General features: G+C 41.0%; 1 protein-coding gene across 3 annotated transcripts; it reads left to right on the top strand.

Moving 5' to 3' along the window:
• Positions 1–620: 620 nt before the first annotated feature.
• On the top strand, positions 621–9,427 carry LOC109894221 (fos-related antigen 2). 3 transcript variants are annotated; one of them, XM_020487527.2, is made up of 5 exons: positions 624–834; positions 1,166–1,285; positions 3,965–4,219; positions 4,467–4,574; positions 6,791–9,427. In XM_020487527.2, the coding sequence occupies exons 3-5, from the start codon at positions 3,980–3,982 to the stop codon at positions 7,325–7,327; spliced, it is 885 nt and encodes a 294-aa protein (XP_020343116.1). In that variant the 5' UTR covers positions 624–834; positions 1,166–1,285; positions 3,965–3,979; the 3' UTR covers positions 7,328–9,427. The 3 variants fall into 3 exon arrangements, with proteins under 3 accessions (XP_020343114.1, XP_020343116.1, XP_020343115.1); XM_020487526.2 differs by having other exon boundaries at positions 624–982; XM_020487525.2 differs by having other exon boundaries at positions 621–1,285.
• Positions 9,428–23,748: the final 14,321 nt, after the last annotated feature.

Raw genomic sequence — 23,748 nt, 5'->3', positions numbered from 1 at the left:
TCTGTTACTTGGGCTACACATAAGGGCAGGAATTGACATACTGAAGCTGAGATTTTTTTTTTCAAGGGATATCATCCCTCTCGATTGCGTTCTCCCTCTCTCTTTCTCTCTCTTCGGTAAAAATCAAAAGCTTCAAACACTTTGAATAGTTATGAAATGAAAATCCACAAGGACTGCAAGATAAAGATATAACATGCGGTGATTAACTGCATAGACCTGCTCTGTGCGGCCCAGATACCCTTTCCCTAGAGCAAGAGATGAGAAAGTGTGTTGAGGGAGGGGAGGTAATCCCTTCCAGTCTCTGACGTGTCTTTACCAAGGAAACCCACACGCGTGTCCTCTGACGCAACTGCCCATTTCAGGAAACATGCGTCAATGGACCGTACCAAATCAGACAAACGGTGTATCTCACCTCCAACGGATTTTATATACATGTGCATAAACATTTAGCATAAACATAATAAATCCCCTTTAACTATGTCATGTATAAACAATAAAACTGATTTACGATACTGTGTGCTGATTTTTACAATCTTAGCTGTGATAACCCCTTCCCAAGTGAAGTGTCTACGCCCAGGGACTGTGACGTGGGAGCCGTTAGCGTTGATAAGCGGTTGCATTTGTTCATATTGCTATTAGAGTGAGTCATTTTAGGAAGTTCGGTGAAGGGATATAGAAAGAAATACAGAACTGTTCCAAGGGATAGCTGAAATAAATGTGTCTTGGGGAAGGGATTCTATAGAGTAGGCTAAGGTGGAAAGCAAACAAAGCTTCTGTCTGTGACTCACACGCAAAACGGGTCTATTCTCCGTCAACTCTGTTTTGACAGCGAAAGTAGGTGTCCTGCTGACTTTTTTTTCTTGAAGTTGGATCTTGTAGCACACCCGAATAGGCTAGCAGTGGAGGAAAGAACAATAGCTGAAGTTATTCTCAAGGAGATAATTATTTTGGAGAGGACAAAATAAATCTGCTTTACCTCTTGGTAATTACCTTAAGTTATTTCATTTCGAAGAGACTGGATTTATTGCACTAATAGCCAGGCTATTTTGAGAATTTTGAGGGTTCTCTGTTTTAAAGACTGTTCAAGTCAACTGTTCGTTTTTTTGAGAGCGTCGGCGCTCATATCATCTACTGAAATCGTCCTCTTTCCTGGATCATGTACCAGGACTACTCCGTGAACTACGACACCTCGTCCCGCGGCAGCAGCACTTCTCCTGCCCAGCCAGAGTCATTCACGAGCGGCAGCAGCACGATCGGCAGTCCAATCTCTACCTCAAGCTACCAGGTAACCAACACTATTTTCTCTTCTCTCAAATGAAAATATTGATATTCACAACTATCATTAGCTTAATTTGAGTTTCATTGTATCTAAATGCCACTGCATTTGTCTGAGTTTCTACCCACTGACACACTCTTCGATTGGTAGGCCTAACTTGATGCGTAGCTACAGTATTGTCAAGGCTATCACGCTGAAGACGGGTGCCAATTTTTGGATTTTGTCATGATGACGTCTGCTTCTGCCAAATGGAACCAGTTGACGTGCGGAAGCACAATAGCTGGACTGGTCATAGTTTAAGTTGGTCTTTTGAAATGAGCCTATACATCAAATGACCGTATGGGTTACATCAGCTTCGAGATAGTCAAGCATTGCCGTTGGTGCTTTCTCTACCCTGGAAGGGTTTAGTATTATGCAGACAAAAGTTCCTGGAATTTTACATCCTTTTAGTTTTCTGGGGGCGGAGGACAAGTATTGTTTAAGTGGTCTGTTTTTTTCCTTCTTCTCTTACATCAGTGGTCCAGTCCCAGTATGTTATTGACCAGAATCCGGGAAAGCAGGGAAAGTTTTCCGGGGCACTAGGACTGACATACTAGTTTATTGGAGACAAATCTCGGTGCCATGAAACGTGTTGGCTGTGTTTTTATTTGGACCCTACACCTGAAATGTTTCCAAACAATGGTGCTTTTCATGCCTTTTTAATTAGTTTACCCACGGTCGATTCACCTATTGTCTCTAAAATCAAGTTTGCACAATCGCCTTACTTGACATATTTTCATATCTCCCCCCTCTTTACCAGAAATGTATGACCTCTCCGTGTAGATTACTCAATTTATAGTTTTACCTTCTGGTTAGTTATCTGCCCCTGGGATTTATGAATGCAATGGAATTTTCACTGTTGCCTCACTTCTGGAATGTATTGGTGGGGGACCTGGTTTTTCTCTCTAACCTAATATAATACCCTTCCGCCTTACTGGAACTGACCGTTTTATGCACATGCGTTACATATCCCCAACATGACTCATCACAACATAATGGATGGATGAATTAATCATCGAACATTGTAAGAGCTTTCATTGTCTGTACAATGGACACGCTCACTGGTGTCATATCCTTGCCTTTTAACTCAACTCTATCACCATAAAGGTGCCTCATGAGGGCTTAAGAGTGTGCTTTATTTAGTAGGCCCCTACTATATTTTGCCTCATAGATGGTCACTTCTGTGCTGCGACTCACAATGTTGGTAAAATGTGTCACTGTCTTATGAGCGTTATAGTCTTCAGATACCCAAGTAACCTTGATGTCTTATCTAATCTATTCATATAATCTATTTTATTAGATAGGTTACACTTGTATATGGAAAGAGATGGGCCCATTCAGTGCCAATGCGAAACAACTATCACATTTTCTGACGGGAATAAACTAGTCATCACACCTTTCTCCATGGATTGTATTTTTTTCCAGAGATGTACAATTCCATACCATGTTGCTCACCAGATGACTTGCTGATTGACGCAACTAAGCTCTTCTCTCCTATAGCCATAGTAAGATGGAGGCAGTAGCAGCACTACGGGCTTTCCCGCCATGATTCACTGAATGTGTCACTGACTGCCACTCTGGGGGTTAAACAGGCAAATCTAGACAGTGTGTGTGGAGTCAGTGATTCACTACTACAGTAGGCTTCAATGTAAAGGATTTGTGAGTATGATTAAGAGTGGGTGACCTGTGTGTGTTCAAGGTGGTTAAGCTACAGGGCTTGGAAATTGATAGCAGAGTCAAATAGCCTACATGTCAAGTGGTGTTTTTTTTTTTTCTTTAACAAGTGGAGAAAAAAAAATGAATGGAAATTGAGATCTGTGAAATAGTCACCATGTTGGTATGTTACTCCAATACAATGATGGGTCTTCCCCTAGAGTTGACACACAGAACTTACTTGCTAGGCCCTGCCCCAGAATTTTGGGCAACCAATGGATAGTCGAGTCCACCACCTGGACAAGGACAAGCTCATTTTTAAATGGTATGAAAGCCTGTGAAGGCTATGTTGATAAACAGTTTTTTTGGGGGGGGGTAAATGGCTGAAAAATTTAACAGTGCTGCAGGAGGAGCAACTGTGATTCCTGAAATTCAGAGTCAATTCATGGAGTATTTATAAAATCTGAAATTATACTTTTGTTACATTATTTGCTAGCCCAGCTGGTTAGCTAGCACGCAGTCTCATTGACCTCCAAATGTTGCTAATGCTAGCCACTTAATATATATTGTTTTCTTAAGGCGTATGTTAGCTAGCTAAGTTAGCAATGTTATGAATATAACTCCCATCTGCTGTCGACATGAGAATATGATTTGAGAGCACTAGTTGGCTCCAATTGCATGCTGGCAGGGAATTCAGAGCCATTCAGTGGCTAGCTACACTACAAATATAATTTTACCAGCTTCACATGAAGCAATTGTTATAGCAGTCCACCACAACATACCCAAGAGTTTCCTGATTAGCAAGGGGAAGTCTGTTTAATTTCAGTCTGTATTAGAAACAGTTTGATTTTGGCAGTGGTTGAATTGGGCTTCCCGGGAAGATGTCAGAGGTTGCAATAGTAAGCAAAGGACTACCACTCACCATTTCTCTCCTGATCTGCCCTCTTTCTCCTTCTCCCAACCTCCCTTTCTCTTTGCTACCTTTCCTGTATCTAGAAATACCGGGCCGACATGCCTGGCTCTAGCAGTGCCTTCATCCCCACGATAAACGCCATAACGACCAGCCAGGACCTGCAGTGGATGGTGCAGCCCACAGTGATCACCTCCATGTCCAACCCTTACTCACGCTCCCACCCCTACAGCCACCACCTCTCCAACAGCCCCGGGCTCCTGGGTCACACTGCCCTCGCCCGCCCGGGTGTCATACGCTCTGTCGGGGACACCCGCGTACGACGAAGGAGAGATGAGCAGGTGAGGACCACAAGTGTACAGATGCTTGTGTTCAAAAGTTACTTATGTGTGGAGAGCATCTTGTGGCGGCAAGCAACATTTTAAAACATCTAATATTGTTAAACAGAGTTCTACTTTCAAAGTACCAAGATGTGAGGAATTTGGCGATTTTTGAAGATGATGGCTTATAGTTGTAAACCCAAAGCTTCTCTACTTGTTCTGTTCAGCTTAAGTGTTAATGACAACTCAGTGTTCTTTTTGCCCTCAGCTTACCCCTGAGGAAGAGGAGAAGAGGAGGGTGAGGCGCGAGAGGAACAAATTGGCAGCCGCCAAGTGCCGCAATCGCAGACGAGAGCTCACTGAGATGCTCCAAGGGGTTAGTTAGACAACTGCACAACACTCTCCTACGCGTACACACACGCACATACACACGTCCCTGTCAGTTTAAATTCCAGAGACTCTATTTGTCAACTTAGTTGCTACAATTCTTCATATGTTGTGCACTGGCAGTACAAACGAGGCACCAAAGGGGGGAAAAACATTCCCTTGTGCAGGACAGTTTCATGTTCAGCTCAGTTCACTAACACTTCTCAAACAGTGTTGCACGTATTTATGCGTCAACCTCAAACCAGAACCTTGCGACACTGGTTTGTCTTGGTCTCTCGGAGGACTTTAGCTATTAGCACTAAGTCGTGCTGACAGTGGATGTAAGGGTTTTTGTCTGGGTGCAGACAGCTGTAGACATGGGCTGGGCCCTAACCCTCCTAGCTAAGCAGACAGCACTAATTAGACTCATTAGCTCAATTACAAAAGAAACAGGAAAGGAATGTGCTGCAGGCGGCCCCCCCCCCAACTGCTTCCAGCAAAAATGCCTTCACTCCACCACACACGACTCTTAGTTGAATTACCAAATAAGGAAGTGTCATATTCCAGCAATATCAGCAAACTTATCTTGTTCTATTGCTCCTATTTTTTTTTGGGGGGGGGGGGGGGCGGTCTGCTGATTTGTTTCCTACTTTCTCATATCTTTGTGTTGGAGACAAAGTTCTCAGACAGGCCTGTGACTTATCTGTTTTCTGCCCTCCCGATCTGGTGACTACAGGCTTCTAAGGGTCTGTCTTTGTCTGCTGGGTCCGTGACACATTAATGACACATTACGCTAGAGGAAACACGCTGTGTTTTGCGTGTTAGATCACGTAGCTCCATCTGAGAACAACAACCTTAAACATGAATGTGTTTTTTGTTTGGACAAAGTTGTAATAGGAATTACTTTTAGTATCAGGATAACGGTCACACCGCCAAGATGTGTATTGATTGCCCTTTTGCTGTATCTCAACTCTTTTCCTTAGCAAACTTACAGTACCTTCAGAAAGTATTCATACCCCTAGACTTTTTCCAAATGTTGTCTTACAGCCTGAATTTAAAATGGATTAAACTGAGATTGTTTTTGTCACTGGCCTTCAGTACACACAATACCCCATAATGTCAGTGGAATTATGTAAATAAGTTCAGGAGTAAGAATGCGTAAGTGTCATGGACTCACTGTGCAATAATACAATAGTGTTAACATGATTTTTGAATGACCTCCATCTCTGTACCCAAACGAACATCTGTAAGGTCCCTCAGTTGATCAGTGAATTTCAAACACAGATTCAATCTCCAAGACCAGGGAGGTTTTTCAATGCCTCACAAAGGGCATCTATTGGTAGATGGTTCAAAATAAAAAAAGGCAGACATTGAATATCCCTTTGAGCATAATGAAGTTATTAATTACACTTTGGATGGTGTATCAATTCACCATGTGATTACAAAGATACAGCCGTCCTTCCTAACTCAGTTGCCGGAGAGGAAGTAAACCGTTCAGTAATTTCACCATGAGGCCAGATACTGAGTTGAATGGCTATGATAGGAAAAAAACTGAGGATTGATCAACAACATTGTAGTTACTCCACAACACTAACCTAATTGACAGTGTGAAAAGAAGGAAGCCTGTACAGAATACAAATATTCTAAAACATGTATCCTGGCACTGTATCCTGGCACAAGGCACTAAAGAAAAAAATAGGCAAAACAAAACATGGCAAAGCAATTCACTTTTTGTTCTGAATACATGTTATGTTTGATGCAAATCCAACACATTACTGAGTATCACTCAATATTTTCAAGCATAGTGGTGGTTGCGTCATGTTATAGGTATGCTTTTAATTGTTAAGGACTGGTGAGTATTTCATTTTCAATAAATTTGCTAAAAATTCTAAAGCATATTTTCACTTTGTCATTATGGGGTATTGCATCTAATCCATTTTTAATTTAGACTGTAAAACAACAATGTGGAGTAAGTAAAGGGTTATGAGTACTTTCTGAAGGCACTGTACAATGTGCTTTGGGTTCTTTTGGGGAAATGGCAACCTCTTGTGGTACATTTAGGTGATGCAGAAATTTACCAATGTGAACCTTAAACAGTGGTTGGGGCTTTGCTGTCTAATCATACACCATAATTGTAATTGAGCTAAATATGAACCCTTCAGATACTGAAGATTAATTTAAAAAAATGTGTCCTTATCAGCTGGTTTTTGTTGCTGTGGTTTACAGGAGACTGAGGAACTGGAGGAAGAGAAGTCTGATCTACAGAAAGAGATAGAGACACTGCAGAAGGAGAAGGACAAGTTGGAGTTCATGCTGGTGGCCCACAACCCCATGTGCAAACTGCCCCCAAACGATCGCCATCAGAGGGGCCACCACCAGCAGCAGTGTGCCCCTCTCCCTCTGACCATGCGCAACAGTCTGGGTCCCCGAGGCCCCATCAACCCCGTTGTGGTGAAGCAAGAACCTCAAGAAGACGACGTGGAAGGCAAGTCCCAGCGCTCTGTCATTAAGCCGATCTGTCTTGGGGGAGGTAGTGGGATCTTCTGCGATAGTGACAGCCTCAACACCCCGGTGGTGGCAGCCTCCACCCCAGCATCCACACCCAGCGCCCCCAGCCTCATATTCACCTACCCCAGCATGCTGGAACCCGAGAGCCCCTCGCCATCCTCTGAGTCCTGCTCGAAGGCTCACCTGCGCAGCAGCAGCAGCAGCGGGGATCAGTCTTCGGACTCCCTCAACTCGCCCACCCTCCTGGCCCTCTGAGCAGGGATGTTATGGCTAGTTTGTGGGGGAGGGCGAGCAGCGCCCCCTACTTGGCAGACAAAAAGCACACTCAAACCTGGACCAAGCCAACCGTGAGTTGTGTTCTTGCCACCAGGAACCCTCAAGGGCTAAGCCGCTTGTTTTTCTCATACGCGTCAGTGTGATTTAAATCAAATAAAATGTATACCCAAATGTGTGCACCTGTACCAGCCAGTGTCATCCCTTCATTTCAACTCCAGCACCTCAATTTGCTTGTTGAGCAATAAACAGATGACATGGAGGTGAGAAATGCCAGCAAAGCCATTCATGAGGCGAAAACTGTGGAAAGCAAGACATATTTTTAGATCAACATTAAGGAAAGCCATCTGGTGACCGTTGCACTCTCCTACGATCAATTTATCAATAAATCACTAAATGAGACAAATAATTTCCTGACATCCCTCCTGTTTGAAGGAGGGATACAGAGACAATGGAGAGATTTCAAAAGACAGTGTTCATAAACATCTGACTATTTCCATATCTACTTGTATTTATGGCGTGTGCTAATATTTTCTAAATGTGTCCTTGCGTTCTGATGTCTTCTGATCTGCCTGTAGAACAGCAAAAATGGTTCACTGGGTGAGCTGTAAAGCCGCAGTGTCTCATAGGAAAAGAGCCAATTTTTACTCAATGCCTTGTTTGTCACCAGTCTACTCCTAACATTGATCATAGTATCGATGGCCATCGTATTGATGTTTTCCTCAGTAACGTACCTGAACTATATTATGCATTTATTACAAGTTTGTGCGATTTACATTGATGTGAGGGATTTCTCTTCTGTGTGGTGGTTGAATACAATTTCTTTTAAGGAGCAGCATGGGAGGCATTGGGGTTTAAATGCTGGAGTGATATCTGAGGAGAAATTGAAACGGTGTTCCCTTCTACTTCTAAAATGTCATTCACCAAGACGGTTTGACCAATGAGGTTATTGTGAGCAACTCCTTTTACCCCCACTACTGATGGCAAGTTCAACCAGACACTCTAGAGCTTGATTGAAAGTTAGCCATTTGTTTGGCATTAGCATTCTTTTTTTTCCTCTCGCCTGTAACAAGCTCTGGCTTTGTCAGAAAAAGGGGATTGGATATTGCCCAGTGACTTCAATATTCCCTTGCAATAGGGTAGGTTTTGAAACCAAGAAAATACATCTGTATATCATTTGTACTAAAGGAGTGGTCTGGTTGAACTTTTCAGGTGCTACTGTGGTGTGAAAACATGGTAATAGTATTAACACTGGCTACATAATTTTGTAATTTCATCATTAATGTTCTTCTAAGGGGCAACACCAATATGTGTGCAGGTGACCCTATATATATATATCTCAACAAGCACATTGTAACCTGTTCACTGGCCATTGTGTGGCCATTTCAGACTCATAGCAAAAACAATGCACTTTCTAATTCCTTTTGACTGATGGGACAAATGAGATTTTCTTTACAGCTGGCCTGGGGTGGAAGAGGAATGTCTTGAGGATAATGGTGAAAGAACACTCTTGTGTTTTATGGGACAGAGGGTTAAGGATACCAAGCACTGAAATGGATAGAATTGCAATATTTCAGATGTATTGTTTACTTCAAACATTCTTTACATGGCCAGTGGGGTAATGACCATTGTGGTACTCACAGGACAGAAGACTGACTGAAACATTTGTTGTGCTGGGTGCCGCAAATAAGACGTAAAAAGCATTGCTGCTGTTGTGGACTAGTCACATTACCTATTGATCTTTGTTTGGATGGTTATAGTATCACATGATGGCATTTGGACAACTCCTTTCATACATTGGGATAAATTGCAGACCAAGAGAAATAACAAATTAATTGTCAGTTTCTTGTCTGTTCGAGTCTTTTGAGCCCCCTAAAAACACGTAGGAAAGCCATCAACTTTAGATATTCTACTGTACATGTCATCGGCTGTATGTCTTCTGTTTTTGAAATCTATTTCTTATTTTTTCCAAATGCTTTAATTGTTTTAAAATGAATCAAAACAAAAAACAGCAATGTGTCGCAATGTTTGTTAATTTCGTAATTCAATAATAAAAAGCATTTTCAACAAGGAATTCTTAAACTGCTATTGACCTGTTCATCTGTCTTCAGTGTCTATGGGCAATGCAGTGTCATTTTTGTATCTCTGAACATTAGGCACATTTGATTTGAAAGGCGGCGTACCTCTAAATTAGGGCTTGATTCAATCTGTATTGCAGAAGATCCAGGGTATAGCAGGATGGAAATTTTAAGGACAATGTTCCCGCATTAATGGAGACTGCATTCATGGTAAACGCTGTATATCTCGGCTCAATTGGACATTAGGCTACCTTTTTAAATTGTGCTATACCACAGATCTTCCTCGACCGGATTGAATCGAGCCCTTAAGTGGAGTATGAGTAGAGTAAACAACCTGTCATGCAATAGCAGAACATAACACTGCCATAAAAGATGGTGAAAATGTCAGAATACAGGAGGATTCACAGTGGGTTGGAAGTCAGTGTTACACATGCACACATCTTGGTAGGTCAGTTTCAGTCAGTCCTCATCTTGTGTCCCATATCTTCGCATATCTTTATTTTCCAAAAACAACTTAAAACACTCCTGCAACCCACCTCACCAATTTAAAAAAATATGATTTACCTCATCTGAAATCCACAATAGAAGCTGGCCAGTTTACTGTCGACCGTTAGTATTCCCCTAACCACGGTTTGTGGTCATCAGCTATCCTTTAGCTCAAATCTATCGCCAGTTTTGTACAATGCAACTCAGACCAGAACATACCGGACCTATTTTTCTCTCCATATCCCTGGATTTCAACTGCAAGCCCTGGACATTTACACCTGGATCTCGTAGCTAGATGGCTGCTATATCCGTGTGACTATTGGCTTACGTCGATCCCGGAGCAAACATCTATTCCGGAGCTAGCTAGCTGAAGAGTTCCATCAGCCACTCCTGGGCTACAATCACCTATCCGGACCCGTTTTACTGCCGATACGGAGCCTTCACGACTGGACTACCGACGTTATCTGCCCGAGGGAGTTATCCAACTGGCCCCTCCGTCGCGACGTTACCTGAACACCCATCTGTGGCCCCGCTAATCGTTAGCTGTCTTATCGGCTGCTATCTGAATAGGTCTATCGGACTATTTTTCTTGGGTCACTATAACTATATCTATTTTGCCAATTGGATTGATCCCCTCTACCACACGGAACCCCACTAATCTACCGACGGAAACGCACGAGGTGGCTAAAAACAGACCTCCATCCAATGCTAGCTTGCTACCGATGGTCCGGCTTGCTGTCTGAATCGCTGTGACCCATACCAACCTCACTACTCACTGGACCCTTATGATCACTCGACTAAGCATGCCTCTCCTTAATGTCAATATGCCTTGTCCATTGCTGTTCTGGTTAGTGTTTATTGGCTTATTTCACTGTAGATCCTCTAGCCCTGCTCACTATACCTTATCCAACCTTTCAGTTCCACCACCCACACATGCAATGACATCACCTGGTTTCAATGATGTTTCTAGAGACAATATCTCTCTCATCACTCAATACCTAGGTTTACCTCCACTGTATTCACATCCTACCATACCTTTGTCTGTACATTATACCTTATCTTATCGCCCCCAGAAACCTCCTTTTACTCTCTGTTCCAGCCCTGCAGTGCCTAGCTCCACTCCTAGTCCCCAGGTGCTCTCTTTTGATGACTTCTGTAACTGTAATAGCCTTGGTTTCATGCATGTTAACATTAGAAGCATCCTCCCTAAGTTTGTTTTATTCACTGCTTTAGTACACTCTGCCAACCCGGATGTTCTAGCCGTGTCTGAATCCTGGCTTAGGAAGACCACCAAAAATTCAGAAATTCTCATCCCTAACAACAACATTTTCAGACAAGATAGAATGGCCAAAGGGGGCGGTGTTGCAATCTACTGCAAAGATAGCCTGCATAGTTCTGTCCTACTATCCAGGTCAGTACCCAAACAATTTTAACTTCTACTGTTTAAAACTACTCTCTAAAAACAAGTCTCTCACCGTTGCCGCCTGCTATAGACCAACCTCTGCCCCCAGCTGTGCTCTGGACACCATACAGTGGGGAGAACAAGTATTTGATACACTGCCGATTCTGCAGGTTTTCCTACTTACAAAGCATGTAGAGGTCTGTCATTTTTATCATAGGTACACTTCAACTGTGAGATATGGAATCTAAAACAAAAATCCAGAAAATCACATTGTATGATTTTTAAATAATTTTTCTACGGCTGGCCATGCTTTCCACCCCTACCCCGGTCAACAGCACTGCACCCCCCACAGCTACTCGCCCAAGCCTTCCCCATTTCTCCTTCTCCCAAATCCAGTCAGCTGGTGTTCTGAAAGAGCTGCAAAATCTGGACCCGTACAAATCAGCCGGGCTAGATAATCTGGACCCTTTTCTTTCTAAAATTATCTGCTGAAATTGTTGCCACCCCTATTACTAGCCTGTTCAACCTCTCTTTCGTGTCGTCTGAGATTCCCAAAGATTGGAAAGCAGCTGCTGTCATCCCCCTCTTCAAAGGGGGGGACACTCTTGACCCAAACTGCTACAGACCTATATCTCTCCTACCTTGCCTTTCTAAGGTCTTCGTAAACCAAGTCAACAAACAGATTACCGACCATTTCGAATCCCACCATACCTTCTCCGTTATGCAATCTGGTTTCAGGGCTGGTCATGGGTGCACCTCAGCCACGCTCAAGGTCCTAAATGATATCTTAACCGCCATCGATAAGAAACAATACTGTGCAGCCGTATTCATTGACCTGGCCAAGGCTTTCGACTCTGTCAATCACCACATCCTCATCGGCCGACTCGATAGCCTTGGTTTCTCAAATGACTGCCTCGCCTGGTTCACCAACTACTTCTCTGATAGAGTTTTCGTGGAAATGTCCTCTATTTACCAAATCATGGGAGCAAACCACACACACAAGTCAGAGTTAGTTATCAAAGTCCATCTTTAATTATATGAGCTCTATCACAATCCTGTGACTCTCAGGTAATTCAGTGTCTCTCAGTGAATTCTCTGAGAGCCCCTTCCACATTTCAAATGAGGTCCTTTATAGCAAAGACACACAGGATAAGACAGCATCGGCATAATTCATCGTTCAGCTTTGTCTCCTCTCTCAACCTCAGAACCATAAACCAATCCTCCATATCAACAGGCATATATCAAATTGTCATTTAGATACAACCAATCCTGGACAAGATCACAGAGACACACTGACTGGCACACAGACATTGTGGAGCAAAAGATATGTTTACACATGATGACACTTTGACCTCTCCCCTCTCTGCGGCCCATGCAACTTAGTCTTGACATAGAACAGATAACTGCAACTCGCCACAGTATTATACAAAAATACCATTCTGATGAGAAGTAACTTATAAACATATGATGAATATAAAACGTCTTACCTATGTTACCAACAAATTCTGATTATTTCCACAACATTCCCCTCTCAAGGGACTCAGTCCCTTCTGAAAAATCAGAATATTAATTACATACTCAATATTTAAACATTTAAATCCCCTCAATGTCAAATACCTTAGCTTATATGTAAGCTTTCTCCCTTCTGAAACTAAGTTTACAACCTTTATTCTACAAGACAAAATAGCACATGTTTAATAACACAGAATAATCCATTTGAGGAAAAATAAAAACATAACATATAAATGCTCTTTAAGTTACATGAGAACCAGTGTCTAAACATAGGCCTCCTCACAACATATAGGACAGACATCCCTCTAAGTACTCATGCTCAGAATTATACGTAGGAATAGAGAATAGGTCATTGAAATCATTCATATTCCAAATCATAAGTAACAACCCAACTATTTATCCAACCAATATTTAGAATATCATTCCTCAGTGATTCAAATTTGTCTTATCACTCAAAGTAAAAACCTCAATTTAACACACCTCAATATTAGCAGATTTACATACAGTATAATTATCCCATAATTCTACTATTAACTTTTTTAATCATGATTATAATACAGATCAGTATCTCAATGCATTCTTAATCTAAATTACTACAATTTACATGGTGTAGACCTCTTCAATCAACCTGATACCACAAAAGTATAAACAATTTTAATGGCACAGTTGATTAAACCCCCCTTACACAGGCACGGCATCTTCTGGCATCTTCGTTTTTCTTCAGATAGCTTTACAGTGATAATGTCCCAATTTCAATGTCTCATCTTTACCACTCATGTCTTGTCCATTCGTCAACCAATATACCAGCATCATAAGAAAATGTTAGAACAGGTCTTTCTCCATGATCACTCCAAGTGGACTCATCACAGTATGACAGAACCATGAAAGAAAAGCAGTTGATAGCTTAGATCTGATACTGTACACCAATTTCTGGCTTGGTTCTTTTCTCTCGGTAGAAGTGGTTTGGAAAGCCTCCTTCAATGCCTTTGTCACCATTCTTCAGCCAGTTAGAGGGGGTTTTGAGGTACACACACCATTCGGTCCAAATTATCTCTTCCATGCATTAACATACCGTCTGATGTCACTTTTCATGATAACCTCAAAAGAACAGATCAGAACAACAGTTTAGTTCAGTTCATTAACTACATGATAAATGATTACTTTTACCAATTATTCTTAACACACATATCTAAACATATTTCACAGAGAATATCAAAACATTCTATTGAAACTATTCTTTCAAATTGGTTTATACTCCCCATCTCACTGTCAACTCCATCGTAGAGCCAAGGATCAAGAAATTAGACCTATACCTCGGGAATAGAACAAAACAAACACAACAATACAATACAATCAACAATACAATACACAACACACTCAACAATACAATACACTCATTCACATATCACTTAAGTTGTATAACTTCAAATCAAACCCTCAAAAAACTGAATCCTCCCCCATGTTTTACACACATCTCTCCGTATGAGAGTAATGTAAAACAAAACTTCAGCTAACCTAATCAAATTAAAATCACTAAACTGAAAAAAAACTCCACAAGGAAAAATTATTTAACCCCTATGGTCATAGGAAAATAGACTTAAAGCAGCATACCCTTAGTTAAAAGCAATGCCCTACTCCCTCTTCACACTGGTCCAAATTACAAATATGGATAAGAAACATATTTACCAATTATTAACAGATTATTTTGAAAGCAGTATTACAAATGACCCTAATTTCATTATCCAAATGGCTTTCAAATGCGGGTGATCAAGCCACAACGGAAAGTCATCAGAAGGTCATAGGTTATACAAAACCCTTCAAAGCAGTGTTTTTCACTATATGAAACAATTTGCAAACAATAATCAACTAGTTCCAAACATTTTCGTATTTCCATGTTCCCAGAACATTCCTTTATCAAAAGAATTTGCGTGTGTAAATGAAAAGTCAGAAAATAAAATAAAAGTGCCCCTTTAATACCTTTTTCACTACAACAAAAAACTTCCCGGCCCCCTCCAATGTGGTAGTTTATGGCCTCCATTTCACTCACTCTCCCCAAGAGTATAGTCCCTGGAAACATTCCAGAGAGAGACAGTGAAATATCAATTTTCCCAGAGAAAACACAAAAACACTTAGTATTCATTACATTACATCGATTCAGAAACTCAAACATGAACTATAAACCAAACCGAATGATAATTCCACTGTACCTCAAATCATTAATCATAAGTTTTAATCAAATCAATGTATATGTATGATACAATGTTTAATTAAGTTAAATCAACTCCTAAAAATAAACTTTTAATCAACAACCTAATATTTTCAATCTGTTGATATAAATTTAGTAAAAACCAATCCTGATTATTTTTTTTTAACAAATCTAAAATCCTTCAAAAGTCGGTGCTGTCTCATCATCGTAAAAATACAAATAAACTTCTTTTTTTCCCCCCCCCACTGATATCCACAAAGGTCAATACTGTTCAGCACATCCATTAAGGATCTTCCTTTAGTCTGTACAGGGTCTGAAATTCCAAATGTATACAGATGATACAGTGATAAATTCATGCAAATAACAAACTACACAAGAACTCACTACTATAATGATTCAGATGACAAAATTACTCAGACTCATGTTTACATCTCAATAAAATAAAACACAGTCTGCATGTTCCTCAAAAAACAACTATCACTAAAAAGCTCCTGGTGGTATCTGATTTTAAGTGCCAAGGCATCATACTTGATTCCAACCTTTCTTTTAAAAAGCAAATAATAAAGGAACTCAAATACCAATATTCAACCTAGCTAATTTCCCAAAACATATGAAATTGTTTTGACTATTGCGGTAACAACACTATAATTAAAATCTATGATACTCCCTCACTTAACATACTAGTTTAGTCTTCGGCCCAATCTTGCTTTTCAACATTCACACCCATTCAGTCTTCTGTCAACAGGTTGGCGTACTATTCAATCCAGCAATCACCTTTAATGACCTGACATTGTTCCACATAATGGAAACATACTATAATGTTAGACTACATTAACTTTCCTGCTCAAATGAACTGGTGTTACTTAAACAATCAAACCAAAAATCAATAACCATCAGAATCTATTCTCACAATGTTTTATGATTCAGACATCCAGTCTCCCAATTCTCATAGCCTAATACAGTAAATATAAACGCCACAAATCTATGATGCCCACCTAGCGAATCAGCTGCTAGAAATACAGAAAAAAATGTACCTGAACAACAGTCAAAACAATTAGAGTAAGGTTATTGTATATTCAAACTAATAACGCAAATGTACGTTATTCTACAACAATCTACCTGCCTCCAGCAACTTTCCCTGACAACGAGTAGCCAACACAGCAACTAACTCTCTTTCATACTTTCAACTCAACTTTCCTATTTCTTTTTCTCATTGGGCAAAAATATATAACCCCTCTCATTTCAATGTTTTCCCTTACCTCTATGTAAGATTAAAAACCCCAACTTTATAACTTCCTCTTCTCTTTGCTCTCCACACTTTATTAAAAATAACACACGCAGCGCCAAAATTATAACATGCGTCAGTCAATCTATAAGAATGAAAAACATTTCGGTAACCACTTTCCATCGCTATTCTTTCCCCGCTATTATTCAGAATGTCTTTAACTTAGATAACTGTCTTCTCTATTGATACAGTAATTTAAATACGACCCAATTCTCAATACATTATTCCAGCAGATAATTTAGTGAACAGACATCGTCTTGCATCAGAATTCGCTTCGTTATTATTGTAATTGAATTAGTCTATCAATTTAACCTAAACAATCTATTGAAAACGTTCAATTTATCTCTTATACAAACACTAGCGACCATAACTTTCCAGGCAAAACATACAAATAGATTATTTACAATCAAAAACTCTGAATTCAGCCAGCGCCATGACTGGGAACGGAACTCGGGCCTCCCGCGTGGCAGGCGAGAATTCTACCACTGAACCACTAATGCTATTGTGAAAAACTAAAATTCTCCGCATATAAACCCAATTTCTAAGTAAAATCTAAACACGTCACTATCGGTAATTCCCAGAAGAATAATAGCCCAATTTTAATAGTACAAACGTTACTCCAGCTATGATTCTCAAATTCCAAATGAATATATTAGCAATCAAAGAATAAAATCGACAGTTAATGACTAGGAAACAGATATTGCGCCTTTTAATAAAAGTAGATTATGTTTACTTATTGATGTATTTCAATTACTTTACTACATCACATTAATCACGCAATTATAATTAGTTTGATGGAAAACCTTAGGCTTTGTACGACATTATAAATTACATCGAGCATCCCTCGAATTCTCTTTAACTTTATGGAAAACAGTTTATTCAATAAATCCCGCAACTTCTCTCATACTGGGAAGAAAAATTATAACATGTTCAGACCTTAAGGGCAGTTAAATTTAAAATGTTTCACCCAGACGGAGATAATCCAATATGCGTTTTATAGTTACATCGTTAGGGTAAGATAACCAAAAGTGGACACACTCTAATCAGTTGCTAGAGCTCAATTTCCCAGATTTTGTAGATTATTTTAATAGTGCTTAACTTAATCTTTATCAAATTATCCATTTAAGATACCAACTCAAAACCTACGTACGTCTACGAATGGGTGGTTTAAATTGTGTCTAATCATTCTCCGCATTACTTTATACACACATACCATTTATCATAATTTCAAATAAATAATAGAATCCATATAAAACTTAAGAAATCTTAGGTACTCACACAGAACTTTCAGGATCATCCACACAGGATTGGTCAGATGCTCACATAGAACTGGTCAGACATCCACACAGAACATCATAAAAAAGGTTTGCCCACACAGAGTCAACCCTACCCCGCTCACACAGAACGGTCCGACTACTATTACCTAGTGATCCCATAACAAAATACTCACACAGAGTAACCCAGGGCATACCTGGCTAGCACACTTAAAATAATTGGAATTCACCACATCTGAGGGTCACTTAGACAATCACACAGATGCACAGAATGAGGTCCTTCTTCCAATAGGGCTTCACCAAGTGCCGTGTTTCACCTAGAACACACAGTCCCCTTTGGCTCCTCAACCCGACAGACCGCACCAAATCCCCACTGTGATCAATTCAGTGTCAGGAGGGCTCTTGGTCACTGGCAACCGGACAGTGCAGAGTATCTTTTGAGTCCACAAAACCCCCAGATTACTCTCCTCTGACTCGGCCCTGCTTACGCCGCCAAGGTGCCTTCCTTACAAAGGAATTCACGCTCAGAGTATACGTAACAGGCATAATTAAAAAACTCGACTTCAAATCTGTGTGTGGTTCGCTCACCTTTTTCTTTAAAAAAAACTCAGTTCGAGATGTGGTATCCACTCTGCTCGCTTCCTCTTAGATCAAAGGTTGGTCCATCTGCTTCGTTCCCGAAATTTGGTTCTCCCTGAGATCCCATGTTTAGGGGATCCCTCGTGCACGATTTATTTACCTAGATCGTAGGAACGGTCACCGAGTGAAGATTCACATCCCATCCTCGTCGCCAAATGTCGTGGAAATTTCCTCTATTTACCAAATCATGGGAGCAAACCACACACACAAGTCAGAGTTAGTTATCAAAGTCCATCTTTAATTATGAGCTCTATCACAATCCTGTGACTCTCAGGTAATTCAGTGTCTCTCAGTGAATTCTCTGAGAGCCCCTTCCACATTTCAAATGAGGTCCTTTATAGCAAAGACACACACAGGATAAGACAGCATCGGCATAACTCATCGTTCAGCTTTGTCTCCTCTCTCAACCTCAGAACCATAAACCAATCCTCCATATCAACAGGCATATATCAAATTGTCATTTAGATACAACCAATTCTAAATACAACCAATCCTGGACAAGATCACAGAGACACACTGACTGGCACACAGACATTGTGGAGCAAAAGATATGTTTACACATGATGACACTTTGACCTCTCCCCTCTCTGCAGCCCATGCAACTTAGTCTTGACATAGAACAGATAACTGCAACCTCGCCACAGTATTATACAAAAATACCATTCTGATGAGAAGTAACTTATAAACATATGATGAATATAAAACATCTTACCTATGTTACCAACAAATTCTGATTATTTCCACAACAGAGTTCAGTGTGTCAAATCAGAGGGTCTGTTGTCCGGGCCTCTGGCAGTCTCTATGAGGGTTCCACAGGGTTTAATTATTGGACTGACTCTCTTCTCTGTATACATCAATGATTTTGCTCTTGCTGCTGGTGATTCTCTGATCCACCTCTACGCAGACGAGACCATTCTGTATACTTCTGGCCCTTCGTTGGACACTGTGTTAACAACCCTCCAGACGAGCTTCAATGCCATTACAACTCTCCTTCCGTGGCCTCCAATTACTCTTAAATACAAGTAAAACTAAATGCGTGCCCTTCAACCGATTGCTGCCTGCACCTGCCCGCCTGTCCAACATCACTACTCTGGACGGCTCTGACTTAGAATATGTGAACTACAAATACCTATGTGTCTGGTTAGACTGTAAACTCTTCTTCCAGACTCACATCAAACATCTACAATCCAAAGTTAAATCTAGAATTGGCTTCCTATTCTGCAATAAAGCATCCTTCACTCATGCTGCCAAACATACCCTTCTAAAACTGACCATCCTTCCAATCCTCGACTTCGGCGATGTCATTTACAAAATAGCCTCCAATATCCTACTCAATAAATTGGATGCAGGCCCTCGCTTCATACTCGTCGCCAAACCCACTGGCTCCAGGTCATCTACAAGACCCTGCTAGGTAAAGTCCCCCCTTATCTCAGCTCGCTGGTCACCATAGCAGCACCCACCTGTAGCACGCGCTCCAGCAGGTATATCTCTCTGGTCACCCCCAAAACCAATTACTTCCTTTGGCCGCCTCTCCTTCCAGTTCTCTGCTGCCAATGACTGGAACGAACTACAAAAATCTCTGGAAACGCTTATCTCCCTCACTAGCTTTAAGCACCAGCTATCAGAGCAGCTCACAGATTACTGCACCTGTACATAGCCCATCTATAATTTAGCCCAAACAACTACCCCTTTCCCTACTGTATTTATTTATTTATTTTGCTCCTTTGCACCCCATTATTTCTATCTCTACTTTGCACATTCTTCCACTGCAAATCAACCATTCCAGTGTTTTACTTGCTATATTGTATTGACTTCGCCACCATGGCCTTTTTTGCCTTCACCTCCCTTATCTCACCTCACTTGCTCACATTGTATATAGACCTATTTTTCTACTGTATTTGTTTGTTTTACTCCATGTGTAACTCTGTGTTGTTGTATGTGTCGAACTGCTTTGCTTTACTTTATCTTGGCCAGGTCGCAATTGTAAATGAGAACTTGTTCTCAACTTGCCTTTAAATAAAGGTGAAATAAATAAATCAGAACATGCCTGCAGTGACGAGCATTAAACTACACTTGTCGCCGTTGTCAACACATGGCCAATAATTATAAACATTTACAGGTAAGTGGTTGGTGCCATTATCCTTCTCTTTTCAAAAGTTTGTATCAATTTCACAGTATACACTGATCTCTAGTGGATAAAGTGAGACAGAACATCTGGACAGCCAACAGAACAGGGTAAAACACACTGCCACTCAACCAACTGCCTGTAGAATTGATTTAGCAGGAAAACCACATCGTCACACTTATGTTTGAGTTTCTTTTAATTCAATTACAGCAAAGAGTCAATGAATTTTCAACCTGAAACACTGGGTAGAGAGGCTTAGTGAAAGTGGAGTAGAATGTGTACAGTTGGGTTAGTGTGTCAGAGGAGATGGTGTAGAAGGGTGTAGAAGAGTGTCAACTGGCCAGTCCAGATACCTGCCCCCTCCAACAGAATAGGAGTGTATGGTAGTCTGCTTACAGTTGCGGCAGGCAGAGTATATGTACTTAGAGCATTGCAGAATCTAGGACTCATAATTTCTAAGCATTCAGTTAACCTCCTCTCCTGTCCCGCTATTTCCTTTATGCCACCCCTAAAATAGTCCCTGTCCCACTCCACTCTGCCTCCCAGTAACAGTGACCAGTCAGCCCTTCTCTACACAGACCTCATAGACCTCACATTTCTCTGGGTGATCTGGATACAGTGCATTCGGAAAGTACTCAGACCCCTCGACCTTTATCACATTTTGTTACATTACAGCCTTATTCTAAAAGGTATTAAATTGTGTTTTACCCCCTCATCAATCTACACACAATACCCTAAAATGACAAATTAAAAACAGGTTTTTAGACATTTTTGCAAATGCATATAAAAAACCTGAAATATCACATTTACATAAGTATTCAGACCCTTGACTCAGTACTTTGTTGAAGTTACCTTTTGGCAGCGATTACAGCCTCAATTATTTTGGGCTATGATGCTTACAAGCTTGGCACACCAGTATTTGCAGAGTTTCTCTCATTCTTCTCTCCAGATCCTCTCAAGCTCTGTCAGGTTGGATGGGGATTGTTGCTGCACAGCTATTTTAGGTCTCTCCAGAGATGTTTAAGCACATTCAGAGACTTGTCCCGAAGCCACTCCTGCATTGTCTTGGCTGTGTGCTTACGGTCATTGTCCTGTTGGAAGGTGAACCTTCGGCCCAGTCTTAGGTCCTGAGAGATCTAGAGCAGGTTTTCATCAAGGGTCTCTCTGTACTTTGCTCCGTTCATCTTTCCCTCGATCCTGACTAGTCTCCCTGTCTCTGCCACTGAAAAATATCCCCCACAGCATGATGCTGCCACCACTGTGCTTCACCGTAGGGATGGTGCCAGGTTTCCTCCAGACATGACACTTGGCATTCTGGCCAAAGAGTTAAATCTTGGTTTCATCAGACCAGAGAATCTTGTTTCTCAGTCCTTTAGGTGCCTTTTGGCAGACTCCATGCGGGCTGTCATGTGCCTTTTACTGAGGAGTGGCTTCCATCTGGCCAATCTATCATGAAGGTCTGATTGGTGGAGTGCTGCAGAGAATGGTTGTCCTTTTGGAAGGTGCTCCCATCTTCACAGAGGAACTGTGGAGCTCTGTCAGAGTGACAATTTGGGTTCTTGGTCATCTCCCTGATAATTAAAATGTCTAAAAACCTGTTTTTGCTTTTTAATTATGTTGATTTAACGAGGTTAAAAATAATTTAATACATTTTAGAATAAGGTTGTAACAAAATGTGAAAATAGGGAATGGGGCTGAATACTTTGAATGCGCTGTATGGCTGATAGCTTCCCTGTGTCACCTTTCTGTTTCCCTCAGACAGAGAGAGTGTTCTGTGTGCTGTGTTTGGATCCAGTGTGAGCTTACAGGCATCCGATGGAGAAATCAGTAATATGAGGATTCTGTGTTATGCACTATAGCCCGTTACCATGTATGTGAATGAATATTATCTGCTGTTGGCTTGTGTGGATGTATGTATGTGTTTTGCAACATAGCTGACATTGTTAACAGTTTCAGGGCCATGGGCCTTTCTCATGATGGAAAAATACAGAATAACATGAAGACAGGAACTGTGCAATGAGTTGGGGGGACGTAGTGTTGCGAGAACAAACAGTCTTTTGTTTGATAACAGGAGCCAGGTGCGAGATAACGGTATCGAGCATGAGCGCATAGATATTCTTCACAGCAACAGTTACATCTATCAACTGAAGCGCTTAGGGGGCTGGGACCAGCCTCTGCGCCAACAATCAACGATAGGCTGGGTGAGTTTAAACCACGCCCAGTCTCTACTCTGACAGGCCGGCTCGGAAGCAGGAACTATTTCTGTCAGGGTATATTTATAATATCTTTGTCAAGAACAAGTCAGTTCTCTGTTTGCCCTGCGAGGTGGGACAGAGAGCCCGTATATACGAAAATTGCATTTAACACTTATTGTTTAGCTAATAAAAAATACATAGTATACAATTGGTGACCCCTAACGTGATCTGGTGAAGGATTTCGCTGGACATTGGTGTGCCAGCCGATTGGCCAGTACTGTCGTCGGACGGTGTGTCTCACAAATCCTGACCGGTCAACTAAAAAAGGTAAGCAGAAACCTGTTGTGAAAAACTAAAGTTCTGCACATGGGAGTTATCCAAATTTAGTTTTGTGAGACACCTGTTTGTTGTAAGTAACCAAATTCTATGAATTTATATTGGTAAAGGATCATGAGGAGTAAATAGTGGTAAATACAATTTTGAACTGATCGATCGCTCATGGTATAACAACGAATGTACTGTACTAAATGGGTCGGTTGGTGTAACGTGTACCCAGTTGTTTGAATGACGGTGAATCAGATTGGTTAAAGGAATTCACTAGTGTGTGTGTGAGCAGGATTGCAATGTAACAATGAATGCTGTGTACTGGTGTGCATAAGGACATTTTTCTAGTATGAATGGATATTTACTTTGGGTAAATTTAGAGTGAGTGCAGTAACACTGGGATATAAGGGGGCGCGCTGTATCAGAGTATATCTACGGATAGAATTTGCAGGCCAACAAATTAAAAAGACCTGTGTTACATTGGATGGTTGCTGAAGCATATGTAGTACATTAGATATTTCAGTTGTAGCTGGTATCAAGTTTGAATGAAAGGTTTATAAATCCTTATAAGGGTTATAGTACCTGGTTATATTGCATAAGAGTAAGGGAGGATAAATAACTGCGCATTTTTATTATTTAAATTGAGTGCTTCGAACTGACGTATGTCTGTATGTTTGAAGGTTTGAGAGAGTCGAACCGTATGATTGTAGTACATTAGGTATTAAGTCGAAATACTAATACCAAGTTTGTATGACCTTCGGGTAAATAACAGGTGTGAGACCTAGGTTATGTTTTGAAACGGTAAAGGAGAAGTGCACGGTGTTTACTAGACAGTGGCTAGATTGGGACACATTCTAAGGCAGCACACAATTGAACC

This window comes from Oncorhynchus kisutch, linkage group LG7 (assembly GCF_002021735.2).
Source record: "Oncorhynchus kisutch isolate 150728-3 linkage group LG7, Okis_V2, whole genome shotgun sequence".
Classification (NCBI taxonomy): Eukaryota; Metazoa; Chordata; class Actinopteri; order Salmoniformes; family Salmonidae; genus Oncorhynchus; species Oncorhynchus kisutch.
The sequence above is the reverse complement of the archived record's forward strand: the minus strand, read 5'-3'. Positions and strand labels throughout refer to the sequence as shown.

Bases quoted from the DNA above. Each gene is read 5' to 3' on its own strand.
- LOC109894221 (XM_020487525.2), top strand. From the start codon at position 1,157: ATGTACCAGGACTACTCCGTGAACTACGACACCTCGTCCCGCGGCAGC. The intron at 4,220-4,466 runs GTGAGGACCACA...TTTTGCCCTCAG, and splicing joins GACGAAGGAGAGATGAGCAG to CTTACCCCTGAGGAAGAGGA. The intron at 4,575-6,790 runs GTTAGTTAGACA...TGTGGTTTACAG, and splicing joins TCACTGAGATGCTCCAAGGG to GAGACTGAGGAACTGGAGGA.